Source organism: Tursiops truncatus, chromosome 11, assembly GCF_011762595.2.
Source record: "Tursiops truncatus isolate mTurTru1 chromosome 11, mTurTru1.mat.Y, whole genome shotgun sequence".
Classification (NCBI taxonomy): Eukaryota; Metazoa; Chordata; class Mammalia; order Artiodactyla; family Delphinidae; genus Tursiops; species Tursiops truncatus.
In genome coordinates, this window is record NC_047044.1 from 7,692,451 (window position 1) to 7,719,174 (window position 26,724).

General features: G+C 43.2%; 1 protein-coding gene across 1 annotated transcript in view; it reads right to left on the reverse strand.

Annotated features, from left to right (window-relative positions):
• The window catches only part of EP300 (E1A binding protein p300), a 70,716-nt gene extending 44,458 nt beyond the window's left edge, over nt 1-26,258 (reverse strand). Inside the window, exons 1-3 of the mRNA XM_019943965.3 lie at nt 24,928-26,258; nt 6,973-7,610; nt 200-379 (exon numbers count right to left, since the gene is read on the reverse strand). Coding sequence (XP_019799524.2) covers nt 200-379; nt 6,973-7,610; nt 24,928-25,021 — 912 coding nt within the window. The 5' untranslated portion in view covers nt 25,022-26,258. The remainder of the gene's footprint in view (nt 1-199; nt 380-6,972; nt 7,611-24,927) is intronic.
• Nucleotides 26,259-26,724: the final 466 nt, after the last annotated feature.

Sequence of the window (26,724 nt, forward strand, 5' to 3'; positions counted from 1 at the left end):
TTTGGACAGCATCCTTACTGGTCAATACTGCAAGTAAAAAAACACCAGGTGAAATGGAAGGAAGGCACAAGCTTCCTCAATCACAGGGGCCATCCATTACATCCTAGTGTGTATAGTATAATAGAAGACATAAGAGGTTTAACACAATTCTGTTAAAGTGTCAGATGGAAGACAAATTTGTAAACAGATTACTACCCACCATGTTGGGCATTCCTCCACCAGGAGGAACTGCCTTTTTGTCCATTGCAAATGGAGATAAGCTATTTGGTAGTACAGACTTTGTCGGAATCTGTAGACCAAGGCCACTGGCTCCAATCTGCTGTCCAGAATTCTGAGTATATGGTGAACCGTAAGGATTAGGGTTGTTCATCATTCCCATCTAAGAACAAGAAACAGAAGAGAAATTAAATCTTATTCCCCACACTAATAGGAAATTACTATTTCCTTTCCTTTTCCACTTCCTAATTTACAAAGACAATTTTAAAAGAAACTCTCTGTATACATAAACAGACTATAATCTAGGGGCCTGAGGTACAGTAAATTTAGAGCTGTTTGCTGTAAATATGCGATAAACGTTTTAGAAAAATGCATAAGCGTCTTCATTTAGCTATATCTACTAAGCAGGCTCTGCCATTCATCTCCACTTTTAATGCACTAAATAACTTTCATTTAAGGTGCAAACTATAACTTAATAAATTCAATTCAACTCAATAAACCATCTAATCCTTAAATATATTAGAGAACTTGATATATCAAAATGCTTATTCCAGCATTTTGTTTATATAAAAGGTAGAAGATTGGTAGCCTGGGGGGATATGTACTTTTTTACTTAGGGACAGGATAGAACAGTGATTTTAAAACTTTTTCAATCTGAATCCTTTAGGTATAGCATGCAAACTTCAAAGTCTGCACCATTTCTTGCTGTCTTACACCTAGCTGCTTTATTAAATTGCCTTCTTGGCTCTTAAAGTAATCTGAGTGTATGTGCAATCCCTATGTACTTTAAAATGTAAGTTTTGGGAATTCCCTGGCAGTCCAGTGATTAGGACTCCACATTCCCAATGCAAGGGGGCACAGGTTCGATCCTTGGTCGTGGAACTAAGATCCCACATGCTGTGCAGTATGGCCAAAAAGAAAAAAAAGTAAGTTTTTTCCTGTGTTTATGTAAGTCCACGTGGAACCATCATACTGTATAATGATTAATTTGAACAGAGCATTAATTATTCAAAAACCAAATGTTTTACTGATAACAATGATGCAACTTACAATTCTATCCTTCCACATAAGACCCCACTGTAAGTCAATCATCACCTACTAGGCAAGCACTCAGAATGAAAACTAATGACACTACAGCTACTGTCCAATTAAAAGGAGTCATACTAGATTTCTATATCCTTCTCAGAGAGATCCAATTCTATCAAAGGGTCCTTCAAATTCTGCCTCTAGCCACCCAATCCCCATCATTCCCATGTATACATGCCCACTGTCACTTTCCTAATACAAAGCTCTTCATCACAGCTTTTATAGACTGTGACTAACAGGTTTTCTTGCCTTCTGTCCTCACTTGGTTTCTACTCATAAAGGGGGAAAACCACGGTATACCAGACCTTTCATGATCTTCATGTGAACTGACTACTTCTCCATGGTATCCTATCTCCTATACCCATTAACTTGCAAACCTGAGAGCATCATGCTTCTTGAATCGCCAGCATTTGCTTAAGATTTTCCCTTTCCCTACAACTAGGCAGTTGAGTGGCACACCCTCCTTTCCTATTTTTTACTCCTGAATGCTGACCTGTAAAGGAAATAAAATATTAAATTCGCAAAGAGGCAGGAATGATGATAGGGAACGAGACTGAGGGAAGTGGCATAGTGTGGGTGAAAGCATAAAAAAATGAGGCAGCATGAATGGGAAGCATCCAGAGTAAAAAATTTATTCAGTCTCCAATAACTGGAATTTCCTACGTGAATCTGGCCAGAAAATCAAATACAAAAACAGGCTTAAATGCAAAGTTCAGGTTTCTTTTGGTAGTTTCCAATGTGGCTGGGAGTGCTGCTGCTACATATTGCTTTTTTTTTTTGCGGTACGCGGGCCTCTCACTGTTGTGGCCTCTCCCGTTGTGGAGCACAGGCTCCGGACGCACAGGCTCAGCGGCCATGGCTCACGGGCCCAGCCGCTCCGCGGCATGTGGGATCTTCCTGGACTGGGGTACGAACCCGTGTCCCCTGCATCAGCAGGCGGACTGTCAACCACTGCGCCACCAGGGAAGCCCTACATATTGCTTTTAAAGTACTAATATTTATACTAATATAGTCCCAATAGTATGCTCACCTACACCTGGAGGAGTATTTTACTTGTATTTCTTATTAGCATGGAAATTCATGGTAGACATAAAATGAAAGCCATTTAAGAGTCCATAATTTATATAGATAAAATGCTGGGATTTGTAAGATGCCTTGATGTCTCCTGTTAATAAGCTAATACCTTCATCAAACACGTCCTAGTAGAATCTGGTCCTTCACACATTTGTTCACATGGATATTGCCTTGACTGCCTACACTAACCGAGTTTCAACCAATTCCTGACATTGCTTGTTCCCTCAGTCACAATGCATTACCTAGAAACTCCAAGTTCACTCTGTAGCAGACTACGGTCTCAAATATACAGATTGTACTAACTGCGGGTCAGCTGGCAGTAATTCACTCCTGACACTTCTGGTCACTCTGACCAACAAAGACTCTCTCAGGCTTTTTGTTTACCTATCTCCCTCAGAGTTCTGCTGTCAGTGTTAGAAAATGAAATGCAACCAACCCCCCCCACCGCTACCCTTTCTATTTACCCACCCCCCACTACTCCCCCGCGAAATGGAATAGGAAGGGAATATACTGTACTTAATTTCTGCTACACTGTAGTTAGTTATTTGATCTTGTTCCCTTCTCTATAGCTAATGGGATCCAGATGTCCAACGAGTTAACTACCACCTACCTGAACAGCAGCGATACAGATCTCCACCTAAACTGAAAAGGCAGAGGACCAGGAAGCCACAGTCCTAGGCAACTAAAACCAAAGGGCCTGCAGGGGACTATTTTATCTTTCTTTAAAAATAAATCTGACACTACAGGTTGTTTCTTAGTGTTCAATACATTAAAAGGGAACACAGGAACACATAAGACACACCATGGTACCAAACACTGACAAATAAAAAAGTAGTGCCCAATATACAACAAATATAACAGTTTAGGAACATTTAACATAGGGACAAAAATCCCTTAATAAGACTTGCAGGCATCAACAGTAGTGCACACCGATACTAAATGTGAAAATGTGACTCCGTGATTCACCAAATAATAACAAATTAAACAACATCCTGACATGTCCTCCAGCCTATCAGATTTGATAAATACATCTATATCCAAGTCATTCGCCAGGCACTATGTTAACCATGGCAGGGGCAGGGCAGCACGTACAATGATAAACAAGGAAGACTACAGGGATCTCTCAGAACAGAACTGACAACCAATCTTAAACGTTTTCTAGACTCAGTCCTATTACTCTTATACCACTGCCTTAGTTTAGGGGGGCGTCATCACCCCACAGGGACTATTTTTCAAATTGATACTGTACACCTAAAACCACACCCATCTAGATCGTAAATTTGGGAATAAGATCCTCCTCTTTAGAACCCATCAGGATATGGCATTAAGATCTGTCTTTTTCTCTCTCAACATGGATTATTCCTCCCTGCCTTATACTTAATACCCTCTTAACTGGCTCTTCCTACCTGCTTCACTCCTTGCCTATCCAAGAACACACAAGAAAGACAAAGATGCAACATATCAATCACTGCTCTTACTTTAAAATTTATAGGTTAAACACTCTTTAATATCACATGCCAAAGCGCATCACAAACTGATGTTAATTTTAAGAGAAGAGCTCCAAAAGTAACAATTTACATCAACTTTCAAATATAAAATATAGGTGGGATTTCCTTGTTTCATTTAAAACAAGGAAATATTTTAATAATTAAGTTTTTATATTTGAATTGCCCCTTTCCATGAAAATATAAGCTCCACAGGTACAGGGATTTTTGTCTGATTAATTTACTGCTATATATCCAGTCCCTGAAACAATGTTGATACAGAAATTTGTGATTTAGATTAGAAGTAGGACAGTGCCCCACTCTCAACCTAGGCCTTCTCCCAATGTGCCTTTCCTTCCTTTATTTTTCTTCACAGCACTTACCTGGAACACTATGAATTTATATCTTATGTGTACACTAGAAAGTAAGTTCCGGGCTTCCCTAGTGCAGCAGTGGTTAAGAATCTGCCTGCCAACGCAGGGGGCATGGGTTCGAGCCCTGGTCCGGGAAGATCCCACATGCCGCGGAGCAACTAAGCCCGTGCGCCACAACTACTGAGCCTGCACTCTATAGAGCCCACGAGCCACAACTACTGAAGCCCAGTGTGCCTAGAGTCCGTGCTCCGCAACAAGAGAAGCCACTGCAATGAGAAGCCCGCGCACTGCAACGAAGAGTAGCCCCCGCTTGCTGCAACTAGAGAAAGCCGGCACGTAGCAATGAAGACCCAACGCGGCCAAAAATAAATAAAATAAATTTTTATATATATATATATAAAAAGAAAGTAAGTTCCATGAAGTGAGTTTATTCACTGCTCTATCTTCAGCATCTAAGCTAGGACTCGGGGCTTCCCTGGTGGCGCAGTGGTTGAGAGTCCGCCTGCCAATGCAGGGGACATGGGTTCGTGCCCCGGTCCGGGAACATCCCACATGCCACGGAGCGGTTGGGCCCGTGAGCCATGGCCACTGAGCCTGCACGTCTGGAGCCTGTGCTCCGCAACGGGAGAGGCCACAACAGTGAGAGGCCCGCGTACAGCAAAAAAAAAAAAAAAAGCAAGCTAGGACTCAGTAAATATTTGTTCAATCAGTGAAACTTTCAATGTCTGTCATCCCTGCCCCCCCACCCCCCATATAAACATCAGGAGGGCAGGGACTCTTCACAGGCAGGTTCCTAGAAATCTAGAAGAGGTACCTAATAAATATTCTACCTTCTTGTTTCTGGTTCTCACTCCAAGTGTTCTAAGTAAACCACATCAAAACAGCAACATAAAAGTGCCAGAAAGGGAGAACCTATAGAGTAGATAGTGATGCCAAACAGAATTTTTTCCTAAGTCAAGATGTCAATATTCTTTATCCTGTAGCAAAAAAAAATATTTAAGGGCTTTCATTTATCTCCATGTGACCTCAGTGCCCCCACTCCCAATTCATCCGTATGTCTTCATTTCATCCTTGAACTCTCACCATCATTATTCTCAGGAATACAGAAGTCCCAATGCCTGCTCAAATTATTCCTCTTACAGAGCAAGCTTGCTCCTGACTCCTTGTGAAAATCTCTCCCATCTCTAATATCACCTTCCAAGCGAAGCCATCTCTTTCATTCAACAAGTATTTACTAACTACATGCCAGGCACTGGCAACCATAGTGTGATACCATTTTAAGAAAAAGGAATAAAATGTGTATGAAAAATATGGTGGAATAAACATCCAACATATGCTTATAACATCTTAATTATACATACAGAGTACACATTTAAAAGGTTTTTAAAAATATATTTAGCATTCTCTACTTAATAAGGCTAAGAAAGTAGGCTTTTTTTTTTTTTTTTTTTGCGGTACGCGGGCCTCTCACTGTTGTGGCCTCTCCCGCCATGGAGCACAGGCTCCGGACACGCAGGCCCAGTGGCCATGGCTCACGGGCCCAGCCGCTCCGCGGCATGTGGGATCTTCCAGGACCGGGGCACGAACCAGTGTCCCCTGCATCGGCAGGCGGACTCTCAACCACTGCGCCACCAGGGAAGCCCGAAAGTAGGCTTTTTAAAAAAGAAAAGGTGTAGGGCGCGGTCAGCTAACTGCTACGCGGCAGGAAGCTGAAATAAGCTGAGTCATCCTTCCTGTGGCCACTGCGCTTGCGTAAAGTAGCGACCTATCCGATGTTGGCTCACAAATCGCACCATCGGCGAGAGCCAATCACAGAGCGACACATGTTCTTAATCCCTATATAAGCAGACTGCTATAGGATTGCGGGGTCTTCCTTCCATCTTTCTTCAACCAAGCTGTGCTCCAATAAAGTGTGATACGAGAAGAATCTTGCGTGTGGCGGCTCGTTATTCTGCCGGTCAGAAACGGCTCGCCGCAAAAAGGCTTTCGGACTTCCCTGGCAGTCCAGTGGTTAGGACTCCGCGCTTCCACTACAGGGGGCATGGGTTCGATCCCTGGTCAGGGAACAGAAAATGGAGCAAGAGAGCCAACACAACACTCAGGATAGGCCCAGGGATGGGGAAGGCCAAGAGAACAATTCACACCGCATGGCCCCTCTATGAAACACAAAACCTATTTTTCTCTAAACCTTTCAAATAACAGCCAAAATCAGGATAACTGGAAGACCTGGAATGTTGGTTGAGGCTTTATAGTAAACTAATGCATCTTAATTTCCATCAACCGTTAAGAAAAAAAAATAACACATCTCTTAAAAAACAGGGACATCCCAAGCAATCTTCAGGTAGACAAATAAAGTCTACCTGAAGATAATATAATGCTGGTTATCTCAAAACTGTGTTGTTTTTTTTTAAGGAAGGCTATGAAGGCTAAAATGAGATGAATTAGAAATGAAATGAAAATATTCTAATACTTGTGCCACAGGGAACAGGAATTAGCTGGCAATCATTTGTAAAAAAAAAAAAAAAAAGTATCACTTACATTTAATATAAGAGCTTCATAAAACTTGTGACAACACAGTAGATCCCTGGCATATAATATGTGGGAAATGATACATGATGTAAGAAGATTAAACATGAACAATAAAGAATAAATGAATAACTGACCTCAAGCCCTCCTCCTCCATCACTGGAGCACTGAAAAACATACTGACGGTACACAGAAACCAGAACTGCACTTACCTTAAGAGGCTGGGGCCCTCTCAATCCTGTTTGTCCTCCCATCTGGGGAGAGCCTTGCTGCAGTGGCTCAGTCATTAAGTTGCCAGCATTTCCCATGCCTGGGTTTGGGTACTGCATATTAGGTCGCCCCCGGCCTGCTCCAATTGAACCGTTCATGACTTGATTAGGCATCATCCCTTGTCCATTGCCTGCAGTCAACATTCCAGGATTCATGCCAGCATTCATCCCTGTGTTCATTCCCATGCCAGGCTGATTTACTGGACTGTTCATCATACCTGTTGCAGATGGTGTGGGACCCTGATTTGGTCCACTAGTGCCCATCCCCATGTTGGGGGAAGTCAAGCCTGCCTGTGCCATTGGGCTTTTGACCATGCTATTTATCAAACTTAATCCAGGACTGTTCTGTTGGGCCTGGCTGGCCATGCCTTGGCCTGGGCCACTAACCCCCATGTTGAGGTTAGGGGAACTACCAGAACGTAGCAATTCTGACAGTTGTTTATGTTTAGAGGCTGCATCTTGTACCATGCCAAGGCTCGTCTGAAGCTGACTAATATCACCACCATTGGTTAGTCCCAATTCTGTAGAGTTGATTAATTCATCTGGTAAGTCGTGCTCCAAGTCAAATAGAGAGCCAAAATCTAAAAACAAAGAGGAAAGATAAAGGTTAAAGTATGACAGAGTCAAAATTACAAAGTTCTCTATACTTTGTTCTTGATAAGCATTAAATATCATTTCTAAACCTCACTCCATGGAATACTATCTATTTTTATTAGTTTTTCATATTATACTAAAAAAAAGGTGTTTTATATATATATAAATATATATAAATTATTGTCATGCCAACAAGTTTGAACACTTATAGACTGTACCTAAAACAAGACCAGAGAAAAGGGGAATACATCTTACATGGGGGGAACACACACCCATTACATGAGTTGCCAAAAGTTTGTACTGACAGTCATGCAAAAGATACACAATTAAGTTGTGTACCAGACTTCCCTGGTGACACAGTGGTTAAGAATCCCCCTGCTGGGCTTCCCTGGTGGTCGAGAGTCCGCCTGCCGATGCAGGGGACACGGGTTCGTGCCCCTGTCCAGGAAGATCCCACATGCTGTGGAGGGGCTGGGCCCGTGAGCCATGGCCACTGAGCCTGCGCGTCTCGAGCCTGTGCTCCGCAACGGGAGAGGCCACAACAGTGAGGGGCCCGCATACCGCAACAAAGAGTAGCCCCTGCTCGACGCAACCAGAGAAAGCCCACGCACAGCAACGAAGACCCAAAGCAATAAAAATAGATTAAAAAAAAAAGGTGTATACTATTCCAGAATTCCTTAGAAGAGCTTAAAATAACTTATCTATACACAAAATAAATTCAGAACAAAAGATTTAAAATATAATAATAATAAAAAAAAGACAACTGATAAAAAAGATCTCCCCTTTGTAAACCATTCAGTGTAAGCTCCAGGAAGACAGGAGCTGCTTACCACTTTACCAAATTCCCATCACACAGTGCCTGCTACAAAGCTGAATGAATTTGCTTTGACCTGACTTCAGACTACAGATTAGTTTTCCTTAACCAAAATCTAGCTGAACAGGATACAAAACCATGCCTCTAGATTCTTCAACAACTGACAAACCACTACCATTCCACCTCTGCCCCATCCCTGAGAAAGAGGATGCAAAAATTATGGATTAACCTAGGTTTCTCATCCTTGGCACTATTAAACAGTCTAGGCTGGATAATTCTTTGGGGAGAGGGGGAGATTGCCCTATGCACTGTAAGATACTCAGCAAATCCCTGGTCTCTCCTCTTAATACCAGTAGTAGCTCTAACCCATTTGTGACATCAAAAATGTCTCCATATATCACTAAATGTTCCCTGGAGGTGCAAAATTGTCCCTTGGTTGACCTGTTGACAGTACTAACTCATTATACAGATTGAGGTGTTTTGAGTTTTAATTCTCCAAGTAGTTTTAACATTAAAAGGACACTTCTGGGTATTTAAAAATTAAATATATTTGTATCTACAACTGATAATCCTATTAAAAATAACCCATCCATCAAAGACAAGATACCACTCTAATAATGATCGTGTTGGTCCAATTACCCTTGGTTCATAAGTGCAATTCTTCCTCTATGTGTCCTTCCTGTTCTTTTGCATTCTATCATGGCACTGAAATTAACATGTGTGTCTATATTTCTCTCCTCCTCTCCTGCCATCTCTTCCCCATCACCACCCCTCACCCCACCTATGCACCCAGACTGTAACTCCGGGAATAACATGTCTTACCACTTACATACCAACTCCTTGCCTAATGCCCAACAGAGATAAGCAACTGGTCATATTTTAGTTGAACTGAATTATACCCCAGGATCTCAGGACATGATTTAGAGTCCAGATTTTTACAGAATTATTCAATTCCTTTGGAAAAATCATGTGCCCCTCCATCATAAAAATAAAATGTCTTATGAATAGTTGTGGAATATGAATAAGGTTTCAAATAAAATTTACCTGACATCACTACTCAAAAGGCAACTGCTTAATATCAATATAATGATATAGTTCCTTCATTATTTCCTATTTACATAATTCACAATACTGGAATCATATACACTTTTAAATAAATAAATAAATAAATAAATAAAATTATTTATTTATTTATTTATTTTTGGCTGTGTTGGGTCTTCATTGCTGCTCACAGGCTTTCTCTAGCTGCGGCGAGTGGGGGCTGCTCTTAGTTGCGGTGCGTGGGCTTCTCATTGCGGTGGCTTCTCATCACTGAGCACGGGCTCTAGGCGCGCGGGCTTCAGTAGTTGTGGTACGTGCCTCAGTAGTTGTGGTTCGCAGGCTCTAGAGCGCAGGCTCAATAGTTGTGGCACACAGGCTTAGTTGCTCCGCAGCATGTGGGATCTTCCCGGGCCAGGGCTCGAACCTGTGTCCCCTGCATTGGCAGGCGGATTCTTAACCACTGTGCCACCAGGGAAGTCCCCATATATACTTTTAAGCAATTTTGCATTCTACTTTCCCCCTGGAGTATACAAGGAAACATTCCATCATCAGCATATTTTTAGTGTTAAACATTTAGGAAAAAATAAAAATAATCTCTACCTATTTAGAAACTTAAAAAATACACATGGGGTATTCCCTGGCAGTCCATTGGTTAGGACTCTGTGCTTTCACTGCTGAGAGCCTGGGTTCAATCCCTGGTCAGGGAACTAAAATCCCACAAGCCATACAGCACAGCCAAGAAAAAAAAAAATAATAATAAAATAAAATAAATCAAAAATACACAGGGACTTCCCTGGTGGCACAGTGGTTAAGACTCTGTGCTCCCAACACAGGGGGGGCCCGGGTCCAATCCCTGGTCAGGGAACTAGATCCTACATACATGCCACAACTAAGAGTTCACAAACAACAACTAAGGAGCCCACATGCCACAACCAAGGAGCCGGTGAGCTGCAACTATAGAAGCCCGCCTGCCACAACTAAGACCCAGTGCAACCAAATAAATAATATTTAAAAAATTAATCAAAAATCAAAAATCAAAATACACACATACGTAAGTGATAAAGGAGAAATCACAAACTGAGAAATAATAAAAATACTACATTTCAAAACTTAAAGGTGGGCTTCCCTGTTGGCACAGTGGGTGAGAGTCCGCCTGCTGATGCAGGGGACGTGGGTTCGTGCCCCGGTCCGGGAAGATCCCACATACCGCGGAGTGGCTGGGCCCGTGAGCCATGGCCGCTGAGCCTACGCGTCCGGAGCCTGTGCTCTGCAACGGGAGAGGCCACAGCAGTGAGAGGCCCGCGTACCGCAAAAAAAAAAAAAAAAAAAAAAAACTTAAAGGTTTATGTTAGAAAATAAAGCTTGAAATTAACAAGTATCCAAGTTATGTTAAAAAACAGTAAGAAGAAGATGATCAAATATAAAAGCAATTAAAAAAAATAGAAAAATGGAGATAGAACTGAGAGGTTATTAACAAGATCAGAATTTGGTTCCTTGAAAAGAGTAATAAAAGATAAACTTCTGGGAAAGTTAAGGAAAAAAGACAATAAAAAGAGAAAGTGGTCCTACTAATCAATTTCACACAAAAAAACTGAAGAAAGAAAAATGAATAAATTCCTCATAAAATACTCAATAGGGCTTCCCTGGTGGCACAGTGGTTGAGAGTCTGCCTGCCGATGCAGGGGACACGGTTTCGTGCCCCGGTCCGGGAAGATCCCACATGCTGCGGAGTGGCTGGGCCCGTGAGCCATGGCCACTGAGCCTGCGCGTCGGGAGAGGCCACAACAATGAGAGGCCCGCGTACCGCAAAAATAAAAAATAAAATAAAATACTCAATAAACTTCAATTAAAAAGAAATTATATAGGATAAGTGTCCTAGCTTCTCCAACAAATCAATGGCATAAAAGGGGGAAGGAAAAAAAAAAAGAGAGAGAATGAGAGAAGCTGTTATCATTCAACAACCAAACATACCTCGTTTGGATCCTGATTCAAACTAACTGGAAATACATTTTAAGAGAATCAGGATAATACAGACTGAATAGTGGGTAATATTAAGAAATTATTAATTTTGTTAGGTATGACAATAGCATAGTTAAGTTAAAATAAGTCCTAAGAGACATATATTTAAGTATTTCTACTGAAATGACAAGTCCGGGATTTGCTTTTAAAAACTCCAGCAGAAAAAAAAAGGGTGTGTGGGGGGGTGGTGGACAAAATGATCAGTAACTTGTAGTAATAGGCACATAAGAGTTCTTTCTACTGTTCTACTAAATTGAATTATCTCATTTAAAAAACTTTAAAAGGAGACAGAGAAAACCTGAATAATCCTATTACTATTAAAGACTTATTGGTTAATTTTTCCCATTAAGACCAGAACTAGATATTTTTACAGGCATGTCCTACTGAACTTTCAAGGAAAAGACAATTCAAGCTTATACAAACACTTCTAGAAAATAGAAATACTCTGAAAACCACATATGGCCAGTAAAAGAAAAGGAAGTCATGAACACAGAAGAATCCTTTAAAAAAAAAAAGAGAGAGAGAGAGAAAAGAAAAAAAAGAAAGAAAAAAAAACGAAGAGCAAATCAAGTTTATCAGTGTTTTATAGATGTAATATCATGATCGAGTTGGGATCATCTCAGGAATCCAGAAGGAGGGTTTAGCATATTCACTGTAGTAACAAAGGAGAAAGAAAACATTATATCTATCTCAATGACTATAATAAAAGCACTGGCTAAAAGTCAATACCCAATCACAATTTTTTTTTTTTTTGGTGGCTGCATTGGGTCTTCGTTGCTGCACATGGACTTTCTCTATTCTCTAGTTGGAGTGACCAGGGGCTACCCTTCCTTGTGGTGCACAGGTTTCTCACTGTGGTGGCTTCTTCTTGCTGTGGAGCACAGGCTCTAGGCACGTGGGCTGCTTCAGTAGTTGTGGCACACAGTCCCTAGAACAGGGGTGCTTCAGTAGTTGCGGCCACAGGCTTAGTTGCTCCGTGGCTGCAACTACTGAGCCTGCGCTCTCGAGCCTGAGAGCCGCAACTACTGAGCCCGTGCTCCACAACAAGAGAAGCCACAATGATAAGAAGTCTGTGCACTGCAATGAAGAGTAGCCCCTGGTCACTCCAACTAGAGAAAGTCCATGCGCAGCAACGAAGACCCAATGCAGCCAAAAATAAATTAATTAATAAAAAAAAAAAACTGATGGGAAGAAGGATATATGTGTATGTATAACTGAATCACTTTGCTGTACACCTGAAACTAACACAACAGTGTAAATCAACTATACTCCAATATAAAATAAAAATTAAAACAAACAAAAAAAAATGATGGGGCTTCCCTGGTGGCGCAGTGGTTGAGAGTCCGCCTGCTGATGCAGGGGACACGCGTTTGTGCCTCGGTCCGGGAAGATCCCACATGCCGCGGAGCGGCTGGGCCCATGAGCCATGGCCGCTGAGCCTGTGCATCCGGAGCCTGTGCTCCGCAACAGGAGAGGCCACAACAGTGAGAGGCCCGCGTACCGACAAAAAAAAAAAAATGATGGGAACTTCCTTAAACTGATAAAAAGGTCTCTTCCAAAACCTAAAAACTGACAGCAAATATGGATAATGGACCAACATTAAAAGTAGCCTCTTTAGCATCGAAACAAGACAAAGATACCCATAACAACCACTTCTATTCAGTGTGAACTGGAGTCTCTAGCCAAAGAAATAATATAAGAAACACTCATGAGTCAAGATTGAAAAGGAAGAAACACAACTTATTGTATGCAAATGATATAACTGTCAACATGGAAAACCCAAGGCAAAGAAGTAGAAATAGTGAGAGGGTAGCCAGGTGATTGAACATACCACAAATACAGACAAATTAAATTGCACTTCTATACATGAGCAAAAAATGATTAGAAATAAGTTTTAAAAACGCAATAGGGGAAAAAAGATCTGACAACGTTATTAGAAAATATGTGTAAACTGTGAAACTAAAGACCACCGAAACAGGACTTCCCTGGTGGTGCAATGGTTAAGAATTGCCTGCCAATGCAGGGGACAGGGGTTCGAGCCCTGGTCCAGGAAGATCCCACAGGCCGCAGAGCAACTAAGCCCGCGTGCCTAGACCCCGTGCTCTGCAACAAAAGAAACCACCGCAATGATAAACCCACGTACCAAAACAAAGAGCAGCCCCTGTTCACCACAACTAGAGAAAGCCTGCGTGCAGCAATGAAGACCCAAAGCAGTCAAAAAAAGACCACCTAAATAAATAAAACAACATCACAAAATCACAAGTGTCTGGATACAAACCCTCAATGTTATATAAAGACTTCAATGCTTCCCCAATATTGATCTAGATTCAATGCAATGCCAATCAAAATTCTAACAGTTTGGACTTCCCTGGTGGTGCAGTGGTTATTCATCCCCCTGCCAATGCAGGCGACAAGGGTTCGATCCCTGGTCCGGGAAGATCCCACATGCTGTGGAGCAACTAAGCCTGTGCACCACAACTACTGAGCCTGCATTCTAGAGCCTGCGAGCTACAACTACTGAGCCTGCATGTCTAGAGCCCGGGCTCCGCAACAAGAGAAGCCACTGCAATGATAAGCCTGCGCACCGCAACAAAGAGTCACCCCCACTTGCCTCAACTAGAGAAAGCCCGCGTGCAGCAACGAAGACCCAACATGGCAATCAATCAATCAATAAATTCTAACAGTTTTTCAAAGAACCAGACAAGATGATTCTAAAGAACCTAGTTTCCACCTCTGTGTAACAGGAAAAGTACCCACTTCACAGGTTATTTGTGAGAATTCAATGAGTTAATATAAGTAATTGGAACAGTGCCTGGCATATATTAAGCACTATGAAAATGTTACCTCTATTATTATTTAGTGGAATCATCACTCTATTAGGAGATAAGACTAGCTCATAATAATAAGAACAAATTTTTTTCAGGCACTCTCAATGTGTCAGGCATTGTCTCTGTGGCTCCTCAATAACTGTATTATTCTCATTAATCCTCTAACAACTTCAGAAGTAGTTAACAGCCACATATATAGAGTCCATTGAGGAAAAATCAACTTCAGTAATACCAAAGTCTTACTCCAGGCTCTAGTCTTGAGGACTTTAATTTAACCTGTACTACAGCCAAATCTGCTGCACTTGGTTGTTGTTTCATGTTTATTATGCAAAACATTTAACATCTCATTACAAGGTTTCACCTTAGAGATGAAAGTCAAATCTACAGAACTCTAATAATTCTTAAAACAGTTTGGCTAGACATGAAAACTATCAATCTCACAAAGATCTCTCCTTATTGGTTTAGGGCACTTCTACTCTTACATTAACTCAGCTGTTTTGGGTGCTTAACAAAGTATGACGTTTTAAAACACCGTGGCCTTTAAAATGAGGCGATTTTGTAAATTTCATGAACTTATCAGGTTAAAATAACCATCCTAACTTTCATCCAGTACTTTATTTCAGAAATGGTATTTAATACTCCGTAGATGAAGCTGAATTAACCTAATCATAAAAAACCCACCTATCAAGGAAGTAAAGGTGCATAAACACTTAAAACTACAATATTGAATTTGAAGGACACTACGAAAATGTAACGAGGGCTTCCCTGGTGGCACAGTGGTTAAGAATCCACCTGCCAATGCAAGGGACACGGGTTCGAGCCCTGGTCCGGGAAGATCCCACATGCCACGGAGCAACTAAGCCCATGTACCACAACTACTGAGCCTGCACTCTAGAGCCCACGAGCCACAGCTACTGAAGCCCGTGCACCTAGAGCCCGTGCTCCGCAACAAGAGAAGCCACCACAATGAGAAGCCCGCGCACCGCAACGAAGAGTAGCCCCCACTCGCTGCAACTAGAGAAAAGCCTGCGCGCAGCAACGAAGACCCAACGCAGCCAAAAAAACCAAAACCAAAAAACAACTGGTAACAACCTGTGGGTTATATACAAATTTGATCGAAGATGATAATCAATATTAAGTTTCACAGGATCACATAGCTATGCATGTTGGCAGCTGGTGAACTGTGAAAGCTAATAGAGCCAAAGGGCAAAAGTACAGGTTAATTTTCAAAATATGCATTTTAAAAAATTAATTAATTGGTTGATTTTTGGCTGTGTTGGGTCTTCGTTGCTGCACGCGGGCTTTCTCTAGTTGTGGCAGCGGGTGCTACTCTTCGTTGCGGCGAGCAGACTTCTCATTGCAGTGGCTTCTTTTTGTTGTGGAACACAGGCTCTAGGCGTGTGGGCTTCAGCAGTTGTGACTCATGGGCTCTAGAGAGCAGGCTCAGTAGTTGTGGCGCACGGGCTTAGTTGCTCCGCAGCATGTGGGATCTTCCCGGGTCAGGCTCGAACCCGTGTCCCCTGCATTGGCAAGCAGATTCTTAACCACCGTGCCACCGGAGAAGCCCGAGTATAGTAACATTTTGAGAGAAGCTTTGCAGTGAGGGTTGGATTTGTTTGCCTAATTGGGGTTTGCTCCAAGGGAATGCCTATAGGGGATCCTAGATGGTGAAACTATCGTACCATTTCTGAAAAAAAAAGAAAAAGTCTCCTAGAAATTGTATATCTGTAAAGAGAAAGGGGAGCGTGACTTTAAAAAAAAATCTGCTACATTTTCTACATGCATGACAACTGGTAAACAAAACTTGGATCTTAAGAAAATAAACAGTTCACTTTGTTAACTACAATTTACCAAAAACTTCAAAGACAAATGATAAGTGCATTTCAAGAGATAAATGACAAACCCTAAGTCTTCCTGCCATTAGATTCCCTCCCTGCTACTGATCCTGTGCAGTGTCACTAGCATTACTCTTTCCCTGACCATGTCACTCTTCTCATAAAATTTTTATCCAGATGGTGAGATGAATGTCAAATTCCTTAGCATATTTGTCTTTCCATATTAGGACCCTAACATCCTTTTCCATCTGTCTCCCATGAAAACATTCCACCGTATGGTCTGTTCCAGTCACATAAAAACCACTTGTATTTGTTCCACCTGAAATACCACTCCAACTTTCCCTACTTTTTTTGTCTTGGCTGCACCGCATGGCTTGCGGAATCTTAGTTCCCAAGGAGGGACTGAACCCGGGCCCTCGGCAGTTAAAGTTCTAACCACTGGACCACCAGGTAATTCCCAACTTCTAAGAAAAGGTAGGTCATGCTCTCCTACCCCCATTTTAATATACATTTTCTATATGAAGTTTTCCCCCAATACTCCAAACCCCTCCTGTCAGAAATAATCCCTATCCTCTGCCTTTATCTAAAACATTTAAAACTTATCAGAGTAGGGCTTCCCTGGTGGCGCAGTGGTTGAGAGTCCGCCTGCTGATGCAGGGGACACGGGTTCGTGCCCCGGTCCGGGAAGATCCCACGTGCCGCGGAGCGGCTAGGCCCGTGAGCCATGGCCGCTGAGCCTGCACGTCCGGAGCCTGTGCTCCGCAACAGGAGAGGCCACAACAGTGAGAGGCCCGCGTACCACAAAAAAACAAACAAAAAAAAACCAACAAAAAACCTTATCAGAGTATAACTCATGGGAAAACTGTGTGGATACGTGTACTACCAACTCCACCAGATCCTAAAGGCTTTGAGAGCAGAAACTGCACCTTGATTCATCTTTACATTCCAAATACCTAAAACTTGGTGGGTAGTCAATGTTTCTTGGCTCGAATGAAAGGTGCTCCAAATGAAAATAGTGACTACCCAATTCAGGAGAATCACACAACTTCAAAATATGCAAATTTAACTCATCACAACCCCCCCCCATCCATATCCATACACAAACACTTCTCTAAGTATTGAATAAATGACATCCTCACCAATTCTGCTACCCAAGCTTGAAACTTGGGAATTACCCTTGATTCCTCTATGGCAATATTCTGACACTCATTAATTAATCCCCAAGTTCTGCTGACCACCCACGTTCTCTCAAACCTTTTCACTTCTTTCCGTGTACTAATCCAGGCCACCCTCATCACAGCTGGAATTCTGAAACAGTCATCTCACTGGTCTCCCTGCCTATTTTCCCCTGTTCCTTTCCAAACCATTCCTCGCTTTAGTCAATCATCTAAGGTACAATTCTGTCCATCCATTTAAAAGAGCTAAAAAAATCTAAACTCCAATAAGCAGTAACTCCAATAAATCCTGCAAGATTGGCCCCTTGCTCACCTCTACAGTTATATTTCTTGCTATCTCCCAGATAGACGAAATTTACAGATTCCATGACAGACCATCTCTTGTTTTCAACCTGGGCTCACTCTTAGAAACCCTTTATCCTTCAAATCCCAAGATCAGACACCGATTTCCTCAAAAAAAGCCACTAGAGCAACAGTAACTACAGGTTAGGTACCCGTTTCTCCCACTGTACACCGTGCAAATACAACACTGTACATTGTACATATACAACACTGGTCACATCAGACTTGAATGTCGTTCTTTCCCCTTATCTACAAACCCCAGGAAGGAAGGGCCCACGTCTTTCTGGATCACCAGAGTATTCCCTGTTTTGAGTTGAAATGCCGGGCATACAGAAAACGTTGGTCCAATACAGGACGTTGGTCCAATACAGGACAACTGGCAGCTTGTCAACTCTTTTAAACTAGTATTTTTCAAATTGTGAGTCACAAGCCATAGTGGGTCATGAAATCAATATAGTGAGTCACAACCACCACTTTTTTTTTTTTTTGCAGTACGCGGGCCTCTCACTGCTGTGGCCTCTCCTGTTGCGGAGCACAGGCTCCGGACGCGCAGGCTCAGCAGCCATGGCTCACGGACCCAGTCGCTCCGCGGCACGTGGGATCTTCCTGGACCGGGGCACGAACCCGCGTCCCCTACATCGGCAGACGGACTCTCAACCACTGCACCACCAGGGAAGCCCACGACCACCACTTTTTAAAACATGAAATGCAATAGAAAATATCAGAGTATATTATAAGTAGTAAGGCTAGGTAGGATAAATATTGTTTGCTCACTTCCTGAGACAGGGTCTCTGGTTCTCCATGTAAAATGTAGTTCTTACTTGGGTGTGGTCAAAAAATATTGAAAAGCTCTGCATTGCCCCTTCTACTTTTCTTCCTCCTCCTTTAAGAAAGTCTTCTTTTAAGACCCAGATAATGCACTTCCCTGGCGGCACAGTGGTTAAGAATCCACCTGCCAATGCAGGGGACACGGGTTCTAGCCCTGGTCCGGGAAGATTCCACATGCTGCGGAGCAACTAAGCCTGGGCTGAGCCTGCACTCTAGAGCCCGCAACCCACAACTACTGAGCCCGCATGCCACAACTACTGAAGCCCGCGCCTAGAGCCCGAGCTCTGCAACAAGAGAAGCCACTGCAACGAAAAGCCTGCACAACGCAACGAACAGCAGCCCACACTCGCCACAACTAGAGAAAGCCCGCGCACAGCAACGAAGACCCAACACAGCCAAAAATAAATAAAATGATTAAAAAAAGACCCAGATAAATAAAAAATAATGCTCAACCACATGATTCTTTAGAAAAAAGCCATTCTTACCTTGATCATTTCCAATAAGAACAATCTTATTTCTCATTATGCCTTAAATATTTATGTTCATTTCAATTACTTACATATACAAGATTCCCCTATGTGACAATATATATACTTTTATTTTAACCTCTGCTGCCATATTCTTATACTCTCAAAAAACTTAATCTTTGAATAGATGATGTATACGCTAACTCTGCACCTTAAAAGTAAGGCTCTGTAAGCCTTACTTTTCATACCACTCTCAACTTCACACATTTTGTTTTCTCTTTACCCAATCTATCTGTATACTCATTAAAAAAATCCAGCACTGCTTTTTTGGGATATATTTAGCAGTAAAGTTAAAAACAGTTAACACTTAATGAAAACATACTATGCTGCAGCAAACACTGTCCTAAGTATTTGACAAAGAGAATTCTCATTTACTATTCCTTACCACAATCCTACAAGGTGGGTACTACAGGTGAGGAAGCTGAGACAGAGAGATTAAGTAACTGGCCCAAGGCTCACAGGTAATAAAGGCAGGTCTGGGATTTTAACTCTACTAGTCTGACTCCAAAACAAATTCTCTCACCACTCACTTTTTTCCAGCAGTTTAAATTTTATACTCTCTCTCAACTAAATTACTCCTGATTGCCTTTTGGGGCATTTATTTAAAAAGATCTACATCTAGGGACCTCCCTGGCGGTCCAGTGGTTGAGGCTTCACCTTCCAATGCAGGGGGTGCAGGTTTGATCCCTGGTCAGGGAGTTAGGATCCCCCATGCCTCGTGGCCAAAGAGCCAAAACACAGAACAGAAGCAATGCTGTAACAAATTCAATAAAGACTTTAAAAATGGTCCACGGGCTTCCCTGGTGGTGCAGTGGGTAAGAATCTGCCTGCCAATGCAGGGGACACGAGTTCGATTCCTGATCCGGGAAGATCCCACATGCCGCAGAGCAACTAAGCCTGTGTGCCACAACTACTGAGCCCGTGTGCCACAACTACTGAAGCCTGAGCGCCTAGAGCCCATGCTCTGTGACAAGAGAAGCCACCGCAATGAGAAGCCCACGCACCGCCATGAAGAGCAGCCCCCACTCGCAGCAACTAGAGAAAGCCTGCGCGCAACAACAGAGATCCAACGCAGCCAAAAATAAATAAATAAAATTAAAAAATAAAAATGGTCCACATCAAAAAAATCTTAAAAAAGAAAACAAAAAGATCTACATCTAAAAACAAATGATATCCAAATTGTTCAGAAGAGGCTTAAAACCTCAATGTTTATTCTCTTAAACATTTTTTGAGACCTGAGCAATAAAATATTTTACCATTAAAATTTGAGAAGAAAATTACCATCCATTTCATGAAAAAAAATCATCTGCAAAAGCCAATGTTTTAAATATTTTACACGTGGCATAATTTAAGTTTCAACTTGCCCATTAATTTCTCTAATGCTTGCCACACTAAAAAAAATTCAACTTCAGAAATTCTCTAAAGAGGGACCCTAAAATTTCAAAAACACACAAAACAAGTTGTCTTATTTTTCCATTAATTGTTGTGTGTAAGAACTGGCAGAATAACTCTTGAATTGTTTTTGTAAATATACCAGGAAGAAGCATTTTACACTTCCACTTGTATCTGCAACATTCTTCCTACTCGTTTTCTTTCTTATTTACCACTTAATGTCCTTACAAAAACACCACAAGGCACTAATTTTCAACTTCTCGTTTTACCCCCCCCCCTTTATAGAATAGACTAAGGAAAAGGTAGAAAGCAAAGTAAAACAGAGAAAACAATGTCGCAACCAAGGCAGAAACCTTTTCCTCCCTCCCCATCATCCAATCACTGGACATGCGAATACATTTCTTACCTCTGTAACAGAATATGAACTCCAGCTGAAAAAGGGAACCCTTGTTGTAACACATACAAGATTTACAACGTAACAAGTCACCTTAACTTACTATCCACCACAGATAGCTTTCTTGAAGCCCTATAAATGAACTTACAAAGCCTTGAGAGTAAGCAACTGCCAGAGTTCGAGACACTTAGTAAAACGTTTTGCAATTTAGCAGAGAGGTCGGCAATACCTCGCTGGACCAAAGAGCAGTAACTCAAAAACTTCAGAAGCAGAACTCTCATGTAAACGCTGATGCCGGAAAAATAAAATTAAAACACAGTATCACAGGTTTAAGAGCTAACAAAGAAATCATCTCCAAAAAAAAATATTCTAGTTACATGACAAACCACTAAGACACAATGGTGTTGAGAAAGTAAAACTGACATTTAAAAAATCCTTGCCAATGGAATATCACTCAGCCATAAAAAGAAACGAAACTGAGATATTTGTAGTGAGGTGGATGGACCTAGAGTCTGTCATACAGAGTGAAGTAAGTCAGAAAGAAAAAATACTATATGCTAACACATATACATGGAATCTAAAAAAAAAGGTTCTGAAAGTGTAAAACATAGCTAGTGGGAAGCAGCTGCACTGCACAGGGAGATCAGCTCGGTGCTTTGTGACCACCTAGAGGGGTTGGATAGGGAGGGAGACGCAAGAGGGAGGATATATGGGGATATATGTATACATATAGCTGATTCACTTTGTTATACAGCAAAAACTAACACAACATTGTAAAGCAATTATACTCCAATAAAGATGTTAAAAAAAAATTCCTGTCACAAAAAAATCTATTGTGTACACTAATCTAGGGGTCAAAATGCAGATGTATCTGCCCTGTGCCTTCAAAATGAAAACGGGCATAAAATCCAAGCCAATTTTGACACATGGGTACACAGCAGGGCCACAAAACCATACCAAGACCAGAAGAATCTTTTACCCTACTAAATATGCCAGATCCTAATGCCGACACGCCTCTTTCCAGAGTCTGTTCTTTCAGCCCATACAGCATCAAGTGTTCACAAAGCAGTGACAAAACATGTCCTGTGAGCAATGAAGGCAATATATCATCCTCATCATTCCATCACACAGGTGATTATCAGAAACAGGTTCAAGAAATATTTGAAGGACAATGTATTAACTATTCTGGCCAATAATTTTACCAAAAAATTTTTGCAAATGGTTTTTATGATGGAGTGGTAATGGAGGTGTTAGGACAGGAAGGCATTTGATTCCTCAAACAGTTTTGATCTAACCATGCCAAGTTAAATAGTATTTTCAATGTATCAAGTGCAAAGATTGAAACAGGAACATAAAAATACAAAAGTGGTAAGTCTTTCTCCCCATTCTAACATGTAAAACTTAAATGTAATTCAAATTATTTTTATCAACCTAGAAAATTTTTAGAAGAATCTTTGAAAATTAAATAAGTCATTTTTATTCTGCATCAGTGGATAACCTTAGAAAATCAAATTTTGGGATTTAAGTACTAATTTGTTTTGTAACACTTTAGTTTAGCATGTCGACCCAACTGGGTTCCAATTTTCTTTCCTATAAAACTGGAACATGCAAACACTCTTGGCAGGTACACTTACACTACTAAAACTGCAAGCCTCAATCATTTAAAAAAAGTTTCTGGAGTCTAGAATTTTGGGATAATTTTGAACAGTTCTAAATAAAATTAATCAAGTACGAAGGAATAATTTACATTCACATTTACAAAATATGCGGCAACTCAGAAGTAAAAATGTAGAAATTACAAGTTTAAAATGTAATGTTTTAAAAAATGAAGAGTCTCTGTTAAAAGTTGACTGCAAACTTATACTACACAGTGCTAGATGCAAATAAATCAAAATGTAATGGTGCCCAACTTGAAGTTCACAGGGGGACAGTATATTCTCCCCTTCCCCCATCAAAAAATCCAAACTGGTTAGCATTAAAAATTGGATACCAAAGAATTCCTGGAGTAGAATCTTAAGGGGGGTGGGGGCAGAAAAATCAACCTACACTACAAAATTTAGAGAAAGATAAACTCTTAGGACTAAGACTGAATTAATCTCAGTGCTGAGGGTTTTATATTATAAAAACCCACTTGATACATTTAGCACTGTTACAATGATTCAAAGATATTTCAAGTAGCAAAACAGTTCCTGTGCATTAGTCAGGTGAGACAGCACCAAAATGAGTTAAAGTTACCAAATACACAGATCAAATATGGAGACTGCAGCAATGCACCTGAACAGAGATACTTGAACAAGAGAGCACAGCCTCCCTTTCAGACCTTGCATTACTCTAAGACTAAACTGTTCAAATCAGGAGTCATCAAAACAGTACAAGTAAAAAGTTTTCTCTACAATATTCCCAGTCACTGGCTAACTCAAATGTAAAATCCATTACCATATTACACAAAAACTAAAGAAACAAAACAAAAATCTACAGGTGAAAAATGTGTCTAAAGGTGATCTAAAAGTCCTACCAAGTGACATTTTAGTAAGTACAAAGGAATACAATACTCCATATGGGTATGAATTCTGAGGAAAAAACACAGGTTTTAAAAAAAAATCCCTGAAGACTACAGAAACTTCAAGGAATGAGGACAGATCAAAGTTCATGTACTGCCAACGTTACAAGCCTGAAGCAGAGGAACTCTGCAAAAATCCTCAATCTTTGCAGGTTACCTTAAACTCACGATACATCTTTCTTATAAAAGCAAAGAATCCAAAGCATTTGCCATATCCTTACGTTTTTCACCCACAGAAACGAGCCTACTTAGAACCACGCTTCTTTAGAAGTTCTCTACAAACTCAAAGGGTACATTTAACTCCATTATGCACTCTCACTGGCAGATGGAGGAATGACGTTGAGCCTGTTTTCTCAGGGAGTTAAAGAGATGCTCCGTAGTAAGGGGGAACATCTTGTAGACTGTCAGATGGCCAGCCATTCTTCATCTTCATTACCCTGGCACCTCAAACAACTAAGACAGCAAAAGAGAAGGTCGGTGGCCATCAGGATAGCATCAAACTAACTGTAAGAAGGGAATGATGGAAAGAAGTCTCCCCGAATTTCTCTTGACAAAAGGGCTAGTCCACAAATGAGTGAAGTAAAAAATTTGAAGCGCTTTTTAAAACTAAAATCTGGATCTCCACATATGTTTAAAGTGTAAAAAAGACAAAACACACAAATACAAAACCTACTGCACATTTAAAATTCTTGTATTAACAGTTCATGTTTGCAGTTCATGATTGGGACTCTTTCAACTTTTAATCTTGATTTCCAAGTACATAACTCCATAAAATCTGTTAGCCCCCCATCCAGCCCTCCCCAAAGAGAAAGTAACTGCAAACTGCAAAGAAAATGCCTCTGTCCTCTCTCCCAACCTAAAAACCCCAGAGTTTCAGACGTTTTGGTCTGGCACCAAAGAAATGAGATGGAAAATGAACAGCGCTCCATATTGATTTTTAAAGCAAATGGGGGTGTGGGGGGTCGGCAAAAAAGCTGGGAATGGTAGATAAAATAATTCATACCAAATTTCGGGTTTGACATTTAACTTCACGTCAAACCTGAAATCCTGGATCACACACACACAAATAAATAAAACCAAGATTTTTTTATATCCTCATCCTCAACAGAAAATCTCATGTAAAGAGAAATTCTTGAAGAGTAGAAAGCAGAGGAAACGGGACAAGTACGATCAGGAAGAAAGGATTCACGATTCCTCATTTATCAACAACAGAAAAAGTAAAATTGCAAAAAAGGCCCTTACACTCAAATGCACTGGCATTTCCAAAATTAAACTGAATGGGAACAACAATAAAGGCCATTTCTGCAGCACCACTCAATACCTCTAATTCCAGAACACATAGCGATATGACATAGTATTGCAATAAATGTATTAAGAAGGAAAGAAAATGGTTGGGCTACTGGACGCCTTCGACCAGTTCATTCAAACACCTTTAAAATCAATCAAGAGGCAGAGAACTAGGAAGAGAGAGAAAGAAAATATGGACGAATAAAGCTGCGAGGAGAAAAGATTAAGGAGGAGGTGGAAGGCCAGGGTTCCCAAGACTAACCTGTGCCATCGCTGGCGGACGCCGAGAGGGCCGGAGATGAGAGTTTAGGCCGCTTGGCTGAAGGCGGCCCCGGTTCCACCACATTCTCGGCCATTTTTAATTCTTTCGGAGATACGGGCGAGGAAAACGAGAATCCCCGGGAAATCTCTTCTTCAGGCCTGGGTCCCCGCCCGGATCCCTGGGGTGGGCTTGGGGGGCTCCGCCGGCCCCCGAAGGGGGTGGGGGAAGTTCCTTTTTCTCTTCGCCGGATCGCGGTGGCTGAAGAGGGATGCGGGCTCGATAGAAAAGGTAGGGGCAAGTGCGAGGGGCCGGGCCTGAGCCCAGGCCCGGAGGAGGGCACAGGCACACAAATGCGCCGAGCGCGTCCGCTGCGGCGAATCCCCGAGAACTCGCGGCTCTAGAGGCGCAGTCCCCGGCCCGCCACGGCCGGCCCCTGCCCAGCCGAGGTCTCTCGGAGCTCCGCCGCCGCCATCAGCTTCTTCCTCCTCGGCGCTGTCCTCCTCCTTCTCATCGCCACAAGGAGGCGGGGGCGAAAAGGGGGGAGAGGAGGAGGCGACGAGAGACACTCACCTCCTCCCGGTGCCCCCTCCCGGACCTGAGCCCCCACCCTCCGAACCCTCCTCTTGCCGCCGCGCTCCGCGCCGCCGCCGCACCGGCCACTAATGGCCGCAGAGAGCTCGCCCGAGCCGAGAGCCAGGCTGGCGCCGCCGCCTCACATCGCGCGGCGGGCGGCGGAGGCGCGGCGAGGACGCCGGGCGCGGAGCTCGCCGGCGCAGAGGGCCGAGGGGGCCGGGCCGAGCAGCGCCGCCAGCCCGCGCCGACGCCGAGGCCACCGAGGAGGCCCCGCTCTGGCGGGCAGCGCAGGCGGCTTCCTCTCGCGCCGCGCTCTCCTCCTTCGCCCTCCCTCCCGCGGAAAATAAATAAATACGGCCGCCGCTACGGCCCCCACCCCCGGCGGCCAGATGCCGGGAGCGCCCGCCCCCCGGGGCTCCGCTCGGGGCCGCCCTCGGCGGCGGGCGAAGGCGCCGCGGGGCGCGGGGTTATGTAATGGTCCCCCCTAGGCGTCGACGCCGGCCCGGCTCCCGGGCCGCGGTGGGGGTGTGTGCCGGCGGGAGGGGGCTGGGGGTCGCCTCAACCCGTGCGCCCCGGGCCCCCTGCCACTGTCTCGGCCCCTGCCGCCTCTCTCCGTCCCGGCTCTCCTCCGAACTCTCGCTCCCGCAGTTCGCACTCAGCCCGGCACCCCGCTTGCCCACTCTCGCCCGCTCCCTCTCGCCCTCTCTCCCCCCGAGCCTAGCACACAAACAAGATGGCGGCTGTTGTTTCTTCCCTCTGCCGAATCCTCCTTACAGGCTAGCGGTAGCAGCGGCGGCCGGAAATGAGCCAAGGGGGGGGGGGGGGTGAAAAAAAGGGGAGGGGTTGGTCCTCCAGAGGGAGGTGGCAGTGGGCGGGGCCTGGGCCCGAGCCGCTCTCACAATGGGGGAAGAGGACCCGGGGGCGGGGCCGGCTCCAATCACGGGATCCGCCCAAGGCCCCAACGCGGTTGGCGCTTCCGCAAACTCCCCCGGCGTCACCCGGTGGCTCCCTTTAAAGGGGAGGATTTGAAGGGGGGGGGTCAGGGGCGGGCTCGGTATCTATTTTCAGTCGGTGGACACTTACGGGGAACTGTGTCTGGGTTGGGTCTCTGCGTAGGAGATCGGTGGGAACTGGGGGTGACGGGGCTGGCAGCTACTCGGGGAGGACGACAAGTCGCCTCACAGGTGGCTGAATGGGAACGCCATGGGGATGGCCCTGCGCCCC